This window comes from Pleurodeles waltl, chromosome 11, assembly GCF_031143425.1.
Source record: "Pleurodeles waltl isolate 20211129_DDA chromosome 11, aPleWal1.hap1.20221129, whole genome shotgun sequence".
In the NCBI taxonomy this organism is placed as follows: Eukaryota; Metazoa; Chordata; class Amphibia; order Caudata; family Salamandridae; genus Pleurodeles; species Pleurodeles waltl.
Genome location: NC_090450.1, coordinates 969,540,073 through 969,557,034, shown reverse-complemented (window position 1 = coordinate 969,557,034; position 16,962 = coordinate 969,540,073). Strand labels below are relative to the sequence as shown.

Sequence of the window (16,962 nt, the reverse complement as noted above, 5' to 3'; positions counted from 1 at the left end):
AGCAACTTACTGGCCTTATCCCCCACATCATATAACAGGTGGAGTAGCCAGGGCATAGCTACGCACCTTCTCCTCCACTAGGGCTCGCAAATCACCTTGTCAGAGGTGCAGGAGGTCTTCAGTTTCCCCAGATGCCAATCAATTTTGGAGTTTTGTTAATGACCCTTTCCATTTCCATTTCCATTTCTTCACATTTCAGGGCTGTTTCTTTCTTTTTCCCTCCAATCAGGGCCTGAGCCTATCCCTGTGTGAATGCCTTAAAGGCCTCCCGAAGGGTACAGGCCGAAGAGACAGTTCCTTTATTAACTTTAAAATAGGCGCCTGCCCCTTTCCATAGTTTGTCACTAATTTGCTTATCTCTAAAGTACCAAGGGTCTAATCTAGGGGCCAACGTGTAGTAGCGGGTCGGACCCAGTAACTGGACCTCAACCAGAGAGTAGTCTGAGATGCCCCTGGGCAGTAGAGTGGCAACCTGACATGCGCTACCATGACTTAGCTGGGAGAAGACATGGTCAAAGCAAGAATAACTGTTATGGGCCGCGGAAAATTATGGGCCTGATTACAACTTTGGAGGACGGTGTTAATCCGTCCCAAATGTGACGGATATCCTGCCCACCGTATTACGAGTTCCATAGGATATAATGGACTCGTAATACAGTAGGTGGTATATCCATCACATTTGGGACGGATTAACACCGTCCTCCAAAGTTGTAATCAGGCCCTATGTGTTTTGTCTTGTATGTAGACTGTGTGCACCCCAAAGGTCAATCAGACCCACAGCCTTCACAAAGGGATGCAATGGCCCTCCCTCCACAACTGGAACAGCACCCCTGACTCTGTCCAACTTTGGGTCAATAATCACATTTGTGCCCCCTCCTAGTGTAAGAATTCCAGGAGGCAACTTCACAGAAGCGCACCAACATCAGGGAGGGTCTGGGCATAAAGTCTTGGTGGAACATACAAGCAGCAGATATTAAGATGACACTTACACCCCCCCCCCCAAAATGGCAGACAGGACCACATATCTGCCAAGGAGGTCGTGCAAAGTATGATGGGGAGTAAGGGGGATCAATTGTTTTTACTAGTATGCCCGTTCCTCTTGAGTTGGTGCTGTAGCCCGAATGTGCAAGTAGGGCATAACCAAACCTGTCTAATGCTCTACAAGTGGTGCCTCGGAGGTGTGTCAAGTAGTAGAAGATCTGGACCATGTTTCCGCAGGTACTGAAGGACTAACATATGCTTTATTTTTCCCCTGAGACCATTCACATTCCAAGTCTATATAGTCAGTTTTCGCTACACCTGTGGCACCATTTAGGAAGGTAGAGAAAAAGAATGGATCCCATATCCCATAAGAGTTTCTCTAGAGGGTCTACATTTCTTTGTGATTGCGCCCTTACTGTAAACTGTTTCTGTGAACCAGTGGACGAGCCGATAAAACAAGAAACATCATCAATGAAAAACAAAAACATACATCCCCAACTAAGAAACCCCACCCGGCACTGTGGGTATAAAACCAGCCACCGTCCCAATATGCAGGGAGCCTGTCACCCAAGAAACAACAATCTATGAATGTGTGACAAAGCTTGCCACCTTATGACAGGATGGGAATTGCAGTTATCTTGTCCCCTTATCTGGTGAAGCCAAAAGCTCCACTGACCCAAATGTTGTAGGTGCATTAACCCCACCAGAGGTAACCTGGATTGACTTTGAGTAGAACATTCAAGATGTCAAAATGCATCCTCCTTCTGGATCTCCCAGGGTACCATGAACACCACAACTCCATTGCTTGGAGGGGGGTAGAGGGGAAAACTGGAGAGACTGCCGCCCACCAGGCAGAGTTCTGCCATCAGTTCTATTGTTCTTCAAGACCGGGAGGTGCTTCCTCAAGAGTTCGCCAGAGAAGCATCAGGATGCTGAGTCTCCGAAGTGGCAGGGTCCACTGTGCATCCCTCCAGCCAGTTCCAAGCCTGCTGGGGTGAGGAAAAGTCCCATGTTTAGCCTTCTGCAACCACTCGCAGCCTTGTCTGGTATATCATCATATATTTCAACTCTTTGGCTCAGAGGGCCTTCTTTACTTCATCAAAGCTACACCACTTTCTTTGGACCTGCAAAGTGAAGTCAGGAAAGATTCAGACCTTCGCATTTTCATGTTGGAGGTCTCCCTGAGTGAGTGAGTGCTGCCTGTAAAATTGCACTGCGGTCTCTATAATTAAATATCCTTGTTATAATCGTCCGCGGAAGTGCGCCTGGGCGTGGTGGGGGTCCCAGCGCCCTATGTGCCCTCTTGATGGAGAATAATTTTGACAATCTTTTGGGACGGAAAGAGTTTAGGATAAGATCTTCCAGAAAAACGTCGGCACTGGGTCCCTCTGCCCCCTCGAGAACCCCCACCACTCTAATGTTACACAGAGCCTTTCCCATGTGATATTCCAGCTTTGCTGCAAGTTCTGCATTCTGTTTCGTCAGGGATTGTACATGATCTGCAAGTCTTTTAGTGGTAGATTGCAGGCTGTTTATCTGAGTCTGCCATCATGACCTTCTCGGACATTTTGTGGAAATCTGCCTATAAGAGGTTCACATCTACCGTGACTGCATCCAATTTAGGCTCAACTGTCCCTCTTAGATCTTGACTCAATGCCATTATTTCTTGAAGAGAAGGTTCAGCGAAAGGCTGAGTGTCCAGTGATTTGCCACCGCTCACGTCCCCCATCGTTACACCAGACGCAGTCATCGTAACTGGTTATTTATCCTACTCATTTGATTGCTTGGGCAGTGAACACTTGTTTTGAACCATATCCGCCCTCAAGGTCTCTGGTTAATTTTGCCCCTTTGTCATGATTTAATGGCTGCCGGGTGGCGGTGACATACACCTAGCCATAGGGGAGGGTCATTCCAAACCTAGGCGACTACTCTTTCTAGGCTTGGCGTAGTGCACTGAGGCTAGAGCCCAACGTGTTCCCTATAACATCACCTGTCTCAGAAGTCCCATGTGGGGTGGGGGAGGGTGAGTTTTCGGTGTTCCTCCACCAGACAGTTCCCTTAGCTGGTGGCTAGCTCATGGTGGGGGGGGGGGGGCTACAGCAGGAACCACCCTGTTCAGATCTCCAAGTCCAGGTCATTTGGGGCACCAAATCACAGGCTGGCCAGGCCACGTCAGTCCTATGGCCAGCAGTCGTGGTGTGGAAGTCTGTCTATCTGCTGGCACTATCGGGGGTTGCTCTCCTCACTCTCCTCTCTTCACCCCAATCTTAGGAGTTCCTTCGTGGTCGAGTGGCTATGCCCCTCCTCCGTGTATAAGAAGGCCAAATAAAAAGAGCTTAAACCATCACTGGGCTATCGTTCTCCTTCGCTCACATGGAGATGCAGTGCAGAGGGAGAGCACTGCCTTTCTCGCAGGCGGTCACTGGATGTCTTGGGTGCGATCGCCATTAGATCCGGCACTCCGCAGCACGGCTGGACCCCAGTCTTAAAGTGGCGTCAAACACCGCTCCACCACCAGCAGTACACTTCACTTGGCGGCCCGCAATGCCACCAATCTTTTACACCACATCACTTTAGTGCCGTTGGGGATTCATCTCCAGCTGTCGATCGTCTTTGCGCCGCTGCCTCCTGGTCGTGAACGCTGGTGGTCAGGCCGCCATTTTATGTGAAGTGGATATGCAGACTGGGTCCCTTCAGATGATAGGGGTGCTGTTGGGCCCCGATAAGCGTGTTGCGAAAGGATTTTTGGGCAGATGGCAGGGGTTATCGGCCGGAGACTAGAGTTGCTCTGCTGTGCGGCCATTATCAGCGGCGGTCGGCCACGCACCCTGTCCTTATTCATTTTAACCCTTGAACCCTTACTTCATAGCATTCAGATGAACAGTTCTATCTCTCATGTTTCGTCCAACAAAAAAACGGCTTACGCTGAATAGATTTTTGTGGTTGAGAATGCTAGTCAATCAATTCTATCATTATTGACTAATATTCCCTGGTTATAAATTAAATAGAGACAAATCAGAATTCAAGGGACTAATAAATCTTTACACTAGCGCCCTACTAACATTCTCTGGTCTATCCTGTCAACCACATTTCATAAAATACTTAGGCCTGAAATTTAACTCGGACTTGCTAGAAACCATCCACCATAATAAAAAATGTACCCTGAAAAAGACTGAAAATTTATTAGACGGTTGGAACCCTAAATTTATCACCTGGTGGGGCCGAATAGAGACCATCAAGAAGGATGGTAACCCCAAATGTCAACTACCTCATTAGCATGCTCCCTTAAATTTTATCTGATGATTTCCACAGTAAACTCAACAAATTAGTAAATAAAAATATATGGGATAATAAATGCCTCAGAATTTCCATCAAAAAGCTTCATCTCCCACAACTCTAGGAGGAGTCAACCTAGCTGAATTCAGAAACTACCAAAACGCTTGTTTAGCCAGACTGGGTTGTCTAAGACTCTCACCCCCTCAGGACTACTCTCCCACTTGGCTAAACGCTGAAAAAGATTATGGTTGAATTACAACCAATAGCACTTTTATCTAGTAGTAATATTCCCTCTCTCACAGCAAAACACATCCTAAATAAGACATAAAGAGCTCTACTGAGTATTGATAAATTACTAGATACACCTGTTTCCTGCTCAAACATGGCCTCGCTCTGGTGTAACTCAAAAATCAAGATTCAAGGCGTATCCATAGTTTGGAGCTCATGGACTTCCAAAGGTATTCAATTCTTGAAATGTTTTGGATCCCATCAAGCCCTGCTCTCCTTTAGAGAACTGCAACAGCAATACTATTTATCAGATATAGACTTTTTTTTTATTTTTTCCAGCCTATAACTAGCTTATCCAAAGCTAAATACTCCAATGCAGGACCATCTCTCTCCACTATTATCTCCTCCTTTAATAAGTCTGTCCATCAAGCCTCCATCTCTTGAAGGGAACTGGGCTTTTTGATGCAGTACTCCCCGACACACACACTGTTTGCCTGGTATTTGATGCAACTTTGACTGAAGTGCACTGGGTCCCAGCCAACAGGGTGCCAGTGCCAGCGTTACTTCCCCCAAAACTGACCAATTGGCAAATCCTTTAGCACCCTCTGTAAGTCCCTAGTAAATGGTACCCCTGGTACCTCGGCCTGGGGTACTAAAGAGGCCCCCTAAGGGCTGCAGCACGAATTGTGCCACCCTAAGGGACCCCTCATCAAGCACATGACAGACTGCCACTCAGGCTGCGTGTCTTGGTGCAGACAAAAGCGAAAACACAACATGTCACACATCCCTGTGCGCCATGTCCCCTAGTACTGCGTGCAATATATTTGCAAGTCCCCCATACAGCAGGCCTGACAGCCCAAAGGCAGGGTGCTTAATATTACATGTGAGAGCATGCCTGCATGAGCAGATATGCCCCTGTGCTGGTCAGTTCCATTACCGCCAGTGCACGTGACCAAGCCATTTTAAACCATGTACTGGACACTGGTGAAAATGAGCCCCCCAGCTACCATGATGGCTTCACTGAAGATAGAAATGTTTGGTATCAAACATCTCATATTGGTAAACCCACACTGATGCCAATGTTGGATTTACCACTATATGCACCCAGAGGGCACCTTAGAGGTGGCCCCTGAAACCATACCAGCCTCTGGTGTGCTCACAGACTGGTTTCTACCAGCCTGCCACCTGAGAAACAATTCTGGCCCCTAGGGTGAGAGCCTAACAAAAGTCTGACCGGGAAGAGGGTGTAACACCCCCTCCCACAGGATGACCTGCTGACTGGCCCTCCTAAGGTGGCAAGCCTCAAAGAGCTGTCACCTTTTAAACACAAAACTGGCTCCTCTCACAAGAGAGGGAGCCACACCCACTGTCCAGAGCCCATTTGGCACCTGGATAGGTGGGAAAATTAGCTAGTCAGGTAGGCGTGCCACCCCTAGGCTAGTCCCAACCCTAAGGTGGACACGATTTTTCAGAAGTAGCCATCTTTGTGAGCCATACTTAGGAATTCTGGGACAGGGTTATGCCCATTTCCCACAGGAAGTGGTCATATGGGGGCATAGTGACCCAAAGGTTCAGCAACCAATTGGCTACTACCCTACACACCCCTAAATTCAGTATTTAGGGGAGCCCCTGGCACCAGAGAAGCAGATCCAGATGACCTAAGAAAGAAGAGAGGACACCGAAGAGCTGCAAAAGCAGAAGAGGAGAGACGAAGCAGCTTACCTGGTACTAGCCTTGCTGGCCTATAAGCATCCCTCGTCAAAGACTGTACCAAAGTCAACTCATCCTGCAGCTGTTGACTTCAGAAACCTGGGAGTACTGCCTGCCTTAGAAAAAGACTCAAGACCTCCTGTGAACAGCGGACCTGGTCTAAAGAATCTCCAAAAAAGAAGACTCTGAGGCCTCTGGAAAAGCCAAATCCCAACACCCAAAGCCACCACTGGACCTGTCGCCTCCGGCCTGAGTTGAAGTGGGCAACCAGTGCCAACAAGGTTCCCCAGCCCACCAGAGTTCGAGTCCATCGTGGTTTCACCCCTCCTGGACTTCCCGACAAGTAGGCCCCGTTACCGGAGCTGCTCCGGTAAGGAAAAAACAGATGCCTAAAGATACCCCTGCATCTGTCGCCCCTGGGCCTTGGAGAAGAAGACCAAAGGTTCCCCCCGCCCCAAGCATCGCAAGGCCTGAGCCCACTTGCTGGCCTAGCCCAAATGGCTGCCTAGCGAGAGCTTGCAGCCTCTTTTCGAGGTGACAGATCTCCACTGAAACACATTGGGCCCCGACGCTGAAAAGCACCTCTGCACCCGGACGCCTCAGTGCCTCCTGAAGTGACCTGTTGGTGCTGCCTCAGACCTTGCTCCATGCTTACCTAAAGACAAGGAGATTGATCCTGTAAGTCGCTGTGAAATGCCTGAATGCAGTACGTTTCCCCCATAGGATAACATTGGGCAGCCGACGCTGAAAAGCACCTCTGCACCCGGATGCCCCAGTGCCTCCCAATGTGACCTGCCGGTGCTGCCTTGGACCTTGCTCCATACTTACCTTAACTCCAGAAGATTGGTCCTGTAAGTCGCTGCTAAGTACCAGTTTGCAGAACTTGTTTTTCTTCCCACAGGATAACATTGCAGAACTCAGAAATTGCACTGCGTCCACTTTTTAAAGTGAAAAGAATTCCTATTTAAAAACGTACTTACCTAAACGATTTTTCTCTAACGTCTAAACATACATAAAGATACTTGCTATTTTTATGAACTGGTGTGGGTCTCCTTTTTGAGTGGTGTGTCTCATTTATTGACTATTGTGTGTATGTATTTGTATATGTCATTTATTCCTCTGTGTTAAGCCTAAGGATGCTCGGCCACACTACCCCTAAATCAGTGGTATTCAAACTTGTTAGTGCAATGTCAACCCCTAAACCCTCCCCCCCCGTGGGAAAAATATAAATCTTTGGCCCCCGTCAGAATTTTGCAGAACTATTCTATTAAGTCAGCAATGTTTAAATATGTCTAGACTTATTTAAACATTGCAGTAAAGTTCAGTTACCTTTTCACAAAGCACTATTATCTCTATAATCCTTCTTTTGGCCAGAGCCTGGTGCCCTCCTGGGATCACCTGAGGCCCCTCTATGGCGTCCGCCCCCCAGTTTGAAGACCCCTGCCCTAAATAGAGCACTTTGGGATTGCATAGCAAGTCCTGTCTACTCACTGGGGAACCCACGGGCCCTTTACACCAAGGGTCTTCAAAATGGGTGAGGTCACCTAGGGGGGCCTCAAGTGATCCCAGGGGGAAGGGGTGCCAGGCTGTGGCCAAAATAAGCAATATTCTGGTATTAGGCTTTGTTTTAAGCTGAAACAAACATGAGCAGCAGCAAACATCTCTGTAATGGGTCACCTCTAACATGGTTTGTCATTTATATCCAAACCAGTAGTTCGTTTCAAAAGGGAAGGAACTCCAAGGGACTCCAAATACTCTTCAAAAACCCACCCCACTTCTAATAATAACACTGAATACTTTCACATGTTAGTAAGGCCTGCTTGACCAGAATAATATGTTTGGCATCATGTATTTGATTGCAGTTGTAAAACAGAACTTAACTGCAATGTTTAAATAAGTCTACATACATGTAAACACTGCCACTTTAATATAATAATTGTGAAAACTTTGTAGGGGGGCCTGATATATAAATGGAAAATGTCACTTACCCAGTGTACATCTGTTTGTGGCATGTTCCACTGCAGATTCAAATGCTATGCACAGGTCCTGCCATCTAGTGTTGGGCTCGGAGTGTTACAAGTTGTTTTTCTATAAGTGCACACCCTATATTGGTGCTGGTTTACTTGAGTCCGTCTGGCAGAATCCCGCCCTTTTTGTGGGGAGCAAATCCACAGAAACATTAGGTGCAAGATTCCAGCTCCACCAAAGTCATGACTTTCATGGCATCTGGTGCACTTTCAGCACCATGTTACTATGGCCTTATTAAAGTGTCAGCTATGCCTGTTGGAATGAGCTAGTGTTACCATATCTAGGGGACAGACCACATACACTGGGATTTGTTTAACAGCCTCCTAAGGCCCAAATATGCCAGTAAATTATGTTCCATGAAAGCAAACATTTGAGGGAGACTGCAAAAAAGAGTGCAAGAGTTAGTGAAATACAAGCATTCACTATTGAACAACCATTTATACAAGTATACAAACATAAGGTTGTACTTCGCACAAACCCAAAATTCCTACCTAAAATCATCTCACCATTTCATTTAAATCAAACAGTGGAACTTCAAGTCTTCTTCCCACAGCCAGACTCAGTAGCAGAAAGAGCGCTCCATACATTAGACATTAAAAGAGCTTTAATGAATTACATTGACAGAACAAAATCATTTAGAAAGACTAAACAGCTGTTTGTCGCATTCCAAAAACCCCATACTGGTAATCCTATCTCAAAACAAGGCATAGCCAGATGGATAGTAAAGTGCATCCAAACATGTTACCTAAAGGCTAAAAGACAGCTATTAGTAACACCAAAAGCACATCCCACCAGGAAGAAAGGAGCAACAATGGCATTTCTAGGAAATATACCAATGACAGAAATCTGTAAAGCAGCCACTTGGTCAACACCCCATACGTTTACCAAACACTACTGTGTAGATGTGTTAGCGACACAACAAGCCACCGTAGGACAGGCCATACTAAGAACACTATTTCAAACAACTTCAACTCCTACAGGCTGACCACCGCTTATGGGAGGAGAACTGCTTTATACTCTATGCATAGCATGTGTATCTGCAGCTACACATGCCATCGAACGGAAAATGTCACTTACTCAGTGTACATCTGTTCGTGGCATGTTCTGCTGCAGATTCACATGCACCCTCCCTCTTCCCCGGGAGCCTGTATCCGCTTAAGTTACATTTAAATTTGTACATATGTATATATATATATCTATATTCCATTGCATGGACATCTCTTTCTTTACACTTTATCACTCCTACCTTACCCTCTGCGGGAAAACAATCTAAGATGGAGTCGATGCCCATGCGCAATGGAGCCGAAAAGGAGGAGTCACTCGGTCCTGTGACTCGAAAAGGCTTCTTTGAAGAAAAACAACTGGTAACACTCCAAGCCCAACACTAGATGGCAGGACCTGTGCATAGCATGTGTATCTGCAGCTACACATGCCATCGAACATATACATATATATATATATATATATTTTTTTTACAGTGGGGAATGCATTAAAAAGTCAGAAGACTACTGCTTTACACGGTATTTATATACCACATAGGCCAGCTTCCTACACCTCTTAAAATCTAAAGTCACAGGCATAAACTCGAACATATTGACGAAATAGGACTCCTTTGGAGTCATCTCTCCGGAGGGTTGGGGACTGATTTGGAAATCTGTTGTCTCTTATAAAATCACCCCCGCCCTAACTCAAACAGAGTACTGGCTCTGTCACAGAACATTTTGGACCCCTTCCCGCTTCTATAAGCTGTTTCTCAGAGAGGATCCAACATGTTGGAATTGTAACAAATGATCTTCACCATCTGCTTTTCTATTGTACTGCTCTCTCACATTTCTTTGAACCGCGTATTTGATTTTATTTGACCCCTCTTGAGGATACAATTGAAGCAAGACTTCCTTTCACTTATTCAAGCTTTTCTTGACCCAAGGCTCAAGTCACATGATGACCATCTCCTCTTAGACATATTAATGACTGCTCCAAGTAAGATCGTCCTCAACAACTGGAAGAATATAGCTGCCACCTCTTTTAAATCCTGGCTGAACTGGATCTCTTGCTTAAGAGGTCCTGACAATGTGTTCCTTCAAAACTCCCCTTGGAAACCACAAGCCAGATGGAAGACGTTAGATAATTACACCAAGCCACCAAGAATTTCTTTACACATCTTAAAAGGGTTTTTCAACCATTATTTCCCATGTGATCCCTTATGGCTCACTGTCAGATGTACACAGAATGGTATCAAGGTTTTCTACCGTCTTTTGATCCCAAAGTTATCATGCCAACAGTTATAATTTCTTGACTTACTCTTTTTTTGTGTTTATTTGTTGTTATTCAAGCTACATTCAAGATTGCTCAATCCTACTTTGTTCTTTTAATCACTTTGTTTTATTGAATTATTTTGCTTTCATAGTTCCAAGTATTGTACAAATGAATATCACACCTTACTTGACATTTCCATCAAGCGTGTTACTGGCTGTTTCATGCTACTTGGTTTGTTTCTTTTTTTTTTACAAAACTCAATAAAGTATATTGAAATAAAAAAAGAACATTGGACCTATTTTCCTACGTAGGGAACTTGTTCAACCTCTGCAACTTTTTAAAGATTCATCCGGGGAGGATTCTAGTCCACTGGCACTTTGAAGCGTCAACTAGTCTGTAGTGTCTGTGTTAACAAGAGACAAGTTGGCAGCCTCAATGCTGTTATCGTTATTATGAATGACGATGTGAGATACCTGTACATGATCTGCGCCAAATATGTAACCTATATATCAAATATAATCATCACTAGACAAAGGCCTTGACTCAGTCTCCTCTCTGTACTGAGCCTCCTCTAACAATCTGTGCACAAGCCTCTTCAAGCGTATGAGAATAGCTTTTGTTAGTGGAATGGGCTCTGAAGTAGGCGTCAGTGGATAAGCTACTGTGGGAGCCATTGGCACAAGAACAATGCCAGCCGGGACCAGTGGTGTGCTTAGAGTAGGTCATCGGAGGTCGATTGGTGAAGAGTCTGCCAGCAGTATTCCAGTTTCATGGGGCCTGAGAGAGCACCAGAAGGAACCTGGGCAGTGCGGATCAGCACCAATATGGTTGGGATGAATGTCAAACTGTGCCAAAAGCTCCTGCTACGCCAGAAAAGTCTGCACCAGCGTCAGTGCCAGGACAGGAGCTGGCACTGACACAGGGATCACCTCCCAACTCCGATTATGAGGAAAACTCGGTCAATCGAAGTAGGGATCAGCTAAGAGACATACTGCTGAAATAAGTGTGACATCTGGGTGTGGAATATTCTCTCTTGTACCATGTAAGAAGCTGGCTATGTATGAAGCAAAAGTAAGGAGTCACTATGCAGATAGTTCGGACAGTTAAAGTAGTAATCCCAAATGCTCTCTTTTGTGGTAGTGTTGGGCGAGCAGTTTAGGCTTATCAGAGGGTAGTGTAAGGCATTTGTTGAACACAAAGTCAATAAATGGAACAAACACTCAAGAAGAAACTCAAGATCAACTTAGAAAAACAACACTTATTTTTTTAAATATTTATTTGTGATTCTTTTCAAGAAAAATAAAATGCACTGTATTTGCAGAATACAATGGTAATGTAAATTTACGACTTACAAGACAGACCTCCTGGACTTAAGGTAAGTGGGGGTCAAGGTCTAAGGCAGCACCAACAGATCACCTTGGTCGTCTCTGTAGCCTTGGGTATCAGAGGTGTGTTTTTGGCGTCAGGTGCCATGTTCAACTCAATGAGAAACGGTCCTGATGAGAAAAGGCTGCACACAGGGACGGGGGGCCAGTCCAGTTGAATACACAGGGGAGTTTAGGTGTCAAGGGTCTCTGGAACTCAGGGACACCATTGGATCCTTGGTACTCGGGCTGTGGGGCTCATGTGCAGTGGTGCTTTGTCCGGCGGGGTCGCGCTGTGGGAGGCACTTGCAGTTCTTGGTTCCCTGAAGACAGACGCTGCTGGTGGGAACTGGGAGACCAGACCAGCCAAACCCAAAGGGGGGCTTGGCTCTAGAAGGTCTCTGGACCCTGTTGGCACCGTTAGTTCACGTGGACTCAGGTTGTGGGGCTTGTGTGCAGTGGCGCTTTTCGGTTTCGGGCCGTGGTGGTCAGAGGCTCACTCTCTGTACTGGTGTTGAGGGGAAAACAGGCCAGCAGGGCCACTCTTGATGATGGTCTTGTGGATAGTCACTTCCCTCGAGAATAGGTCTATCTTTATGTTGTTGGAGTCCTGACTGGATCACCAACAAGCCATACTTGCTGCAACGAGTCCAACAACCGGGTATAAATGCAGAGAGGCTCCGGGAGGGGTCAGCATCTTGGGACCACAGTGAAGTGGCAGGGCTGATTTCCTGAGCTCCAAGCAATCTTCTCTTGGCTCATTGTTCAGTCGATGGGCCCGATGGCCAAAGGGATAGAGTACCGGACTTTGGGAGCAGTGCTAGCAGATGCATGGAAGCAGATTCTCTGTTCAAGGGGAGATCTTTCTCAGTTGTTCAGGTGCAGGGCAGTCCTCCAAGGGTGTGGGGAGGTTGTCCAGCTCTTTGCAAAGTTGGTCCCGGGAAACTGTCGAAGTGCAAGCAGTCTGAAGGGGTTTGGCACCAATCTTTGGTGTAGGTCTTCAGGGATGACTTGTATATAGCCCATGCAGTGTATCTGACATGGCAAAACATGGTTTGCACCATGTAATTTGTGTGTGGGCCTCTTAGGGTGGTGTAAGATGTGCTGCAGCCCTTAAGAATCATCTTTAACACCCATGCCTTAGGCACCAGGGGTACCATTTACTGTGGACGTACAGGGGTGCTAAACTCCATGCTAATTGGGTCTCAATTAGACTTATTTTGTTTAGGGGAAGTGCACTGTCATTGAGATCTGATTACCAGGCCTCAGTGCACTGTCAAGAGTCGAAACCCAGCATCAAAGTGTTCGAAAGGGGGCAAAAAGTGGGAGGACAACTGTAACAAAATTCCAGTTTCTTGCACACCACCTCAAGCAGAATGTGATGAAGAGGTTGAGAGAAAAGACACAGCTTCACATACATACTACTACAGGAACTATATTTTATGATGTATCATTTTTGTAAGGATACTCAAGTTGTAAGAGAAGGAGTAATCTAGAATCGAGTTCAGTCTATAAATGTATTATTTGTAAATTTTCAAAACTGCTGTAAATAGATCTCCAAAATTATTAATTGTAGAAAAATGCACTCTTTTTTGCAGTCTCCCTCAAATGTTTGCTTTCATGGAACAGAATTTACTGGCATATTTGGGCCCTGGGAGGCTGTTAAAAAAAATCCCAGTGTATGTGTTCTGTCCCCTAGATATGGTAACACTAGCTCATTCCAACTGGCATAACTGACACTTTAATAAGGCCATAATAATATGGTGCTGAAAGTGCACCAGATGCCATGAAAGTCAGATGTCACACATGGGCTAGAGTTTGCCTTTACACCACCCACATGACTTCTGTGGAGCTGGAATCTTGCACCTAATGTTTCTGTGGATTTGCTCCCCACAAAAAGGGTGGGATTCTGCCAGATGGACTCAAGTAAACCAGCACCAATACAGGGTGTGCACTTATAAAGACTGATCGCCCTATAACCAGCTTCCAGTTCCGACACACTAGTCCTGAATAACAAGAGCACACCAAAACATTTCACACCTCCTGTTTCCAGCCACCACACCACTTTAAACAGGTAGGTTCCCAACTCCACAATGCCAACGTCTTAATCTCTGAGAATACTCTGCCTTTCTGAACTCCATTGTTGCATCTATGCATGCACAACTACAAACAGTTGGAAGGTAACCCACCAAAATGATACAGTAGAGATTCACACTATGTCTAGGGGTTAATCGGGAAGTTGGTTTCTCCAGTTCTGGCAGGTAAGTTCTTCCTTTTAGGGCCGATAATGGTGAAACTAAATACAGCTCATAGGTTTCTGAAGCCAGCCAGGAAGTCAAGACTCATATTCATAATTTGCTATTAAAAGATTTGTGGGCACAGTTTGGCATTTTTACAAGGAGGTATAAACACCTATGAAATATTTTACAGGTCTTCGGGCACAAATGGTAGACATTTCCCTTAACAGTACTGCACACCTTTTTCAGCAGGTTGGCTTTCCATAAACCCAAAGAGATTTGGTCTGGACCTGATACACTATGTTGCCACACACTCTTACAAATTCACTCAATTACTTAACTCCTTACCTGATTTGTCCTTTTGAATGGCCTTATCCTCAAAGTAGAAGAACATCACTTGGAAGCGGTCTTTGTCAGTGGAGCGCAGAACCCTGTGATCACAAACACACTACATAAGTTGAAATTCCACAGGAACATCTGAGAACACAACTGGCAGTCACTTGGGTAATGCCTTTCACCCTGAATGAGAAGTCAAGCTCAAACACAGCTAGAAGTGTAAGGTAGCCCTCAATGACAGGCACAGTTATGTAATGTACTTTACGTACTGTAGACGAAACACAGGCATAAGCCATTGTGCCTAAAGATGCTAATACATCAAATATCCAAACAAAGCAAATCAGGTTGCCAATAAATGTTTTATTAGAATACTGATATAGCTATTTAGCATCTGAATATTTTAAAGTGTGCTCTGAAAACTAATAACCAAGTTTATTAAAAAGCTTAAATAAGGAATAATTATACATATGTAATTCAGCAGAAGTAACACAAAGAATAAGTTACTTTCTTTCTGTATCTCACTTTCTTAGAGGTACAAAGTGTCCTAAAAGGTTACACATAAAAGAATGTAATGGAGTATTCTTCTAATGAATAATCCTTAATGCTGATTCCTAAGGCTGATCTAAGCACCTATGTTTTAATTATTATACTAGAAAAGTTTAGAGTCTCACCTTCTGGAGCTGAAATACTAATCTTCACTGAGTACTGGCAATAATACTCTGTGAATATATGGAAAGAGGCCTTTGAAAACTTGTCCTCACTGTTGCCTCTATGGGGAATTGAATTCTCTTTTTCCTTTTTTTCTTTGGTAAACTCATCTATCATCCAGTCTGAGCAGCCGTTAATACCCAGCTCGCAACATTATTTAATATAAAGTATAAACCATCCAGAAATTTTCTGTTTTCTCAAACCTTTGCTCCTGTATAGATTATCCTGTATAGATTGCAAACTGGCAATTCACATTCATTCCCATAGATCTTAATAGGTGAAACCTGTGCAAGCAAAATTATGCTAGTGGTGGCCATTTAGTTTTGATTACCCAATTGTTCAAATACATAAAGACGTTAATTCCCTGCAGCACATGTGAGCTATTACCGCTATCCTCATCATCATTACTTTGATGGACAGCTGCATACCTGAACAAAACCTGTAAGGGATAACCACAAATTTAATGTGGTTGCCCACTACTTTGAATTGTAGTAAGAAATGATGGCATGCTTCAATAGCAATATGCAAAGTATGTACCAGCAAGCCTAGGAAAACCAACCAGCTTAATTCCCTCAAGACTTGCTGGAGGGTTGCCATCTTGAACTTTTGTTTGGGTAGGCCTCCAGATTTCTTGGTGATTAGAGGACATCTGGTGTTTCCCTGTTTCTTCTATTGGCGTGTGCTCTCTGGTCCTTTACTACAGGAGACGTTTCTGTGGGAGATAGGGATGTGAGAGCAGGATGGATGCATCACTGTCTCCTGTAAAAAGGTAGGGACTAATGAGATTTTATGATCTTCAAGGCCCACTTTTCTGCGTCAATGCTTTTCCGTTTCAATTAAAGCCCATCCATCCATTGCCCAGCTGAGAAACGGAACCACTTTTTAAAAACCATGAAAGAACTGAAGTGGTTTTGAAGTTGTTAGTGTGGTGGAAACAAGGCAGGGTGGGCTGTATTTGTTGATGGTCTATACAGGCATCCATCCCCGAGGATGGATTTGCTCTCTTGGTCTATTATATAAGTGCCTGTACCCGCAGAATCTCTGGTTCTGTTGGTGCACCCTTCCAGCTAGAGTGGCCAGTCTCAGAGCTCAGGCAGTAGCCCGCTTTGCTCTGCTTGACATACCCAAGCCACTTTTTCACCCTCTCACCAAACAGTTTTAACAATGAAATGGCCCATCAATCTGAAAGGCGTGCACATCGCCAGGAAATCCAGTTGACTATTTTTATGAGTGCAACCCTAGAACTTGCAGACTGAGTTTTAGCATCAATGGGATTTAATCCCACTTTGGTGGACTGTTTGACCCCACTACCAGACACTACAAGCTGTTAGCACCAAACTGCCAGAGACCAAGATCTTCCTTTATAGAGCCTCAAAGCTCTGAGATTCCCTGTCAGGTAGTGCAGAAGTAATGGTAATGAGATTTGTCATGGCTAAAGAGGCCCACATAACTATGATTTCTGGCAAAGAGGGTGGATCAGAAAAGACACTCCTGTGCTTTTAGCCATCTGCCACAAGACTGCTGTGGTGGATAAGGGTTTCCTCAGGACCACTTGTATAGTATCCATTAAAGCCTTATTAAAACGAAAGATAGTATCACTACCTAGCATCATCAGCTATACTTTCATGTACAGGTTTGATATACGTTTTTGGGAGTTAAGGGAATCTACAAAGTCTTTTTGGATTTTCTAACAGCAGATCAAGTCCATTCTTCTGAGTCACGTTTGTCTCAAATCGGGAATTCTATCTCCAAGGAACAATCTACTCTAGAAATGTGCTGTCATTCCAGAATACACACTCATATGAATAGTCGGGAAGGAGGATGTTTTCTGTGTCACT

The 16,962-nt window shown here is 44.9% G+C and overlaps 1 protein-coding gene across 2 annotated transcripts in view; it reads right to left on the bottom strand.

The window, feature by feature from the left end:
* PI4KA (phosphatidylinositol 4-kinase alpha) overlaps positions 1–16,962 on the bottom strand; it is a 520,678-nt gene that overhangs the window by 256,385 nt on the left and 247,331 nt on the right. For both annotated transcript variants that reach the window (XM_069215218.1, XM_069215217.1), the window contains exon 23: positions 14,429–14,511. In XM_069215218.1, coding sequence (XP_069071319.1) covers positions 14,429–14,511 — 83 coding nt within the window. The remainder of the gene's footprint in view (positions 1–14,428; positions 14,512–16,962) is intronic.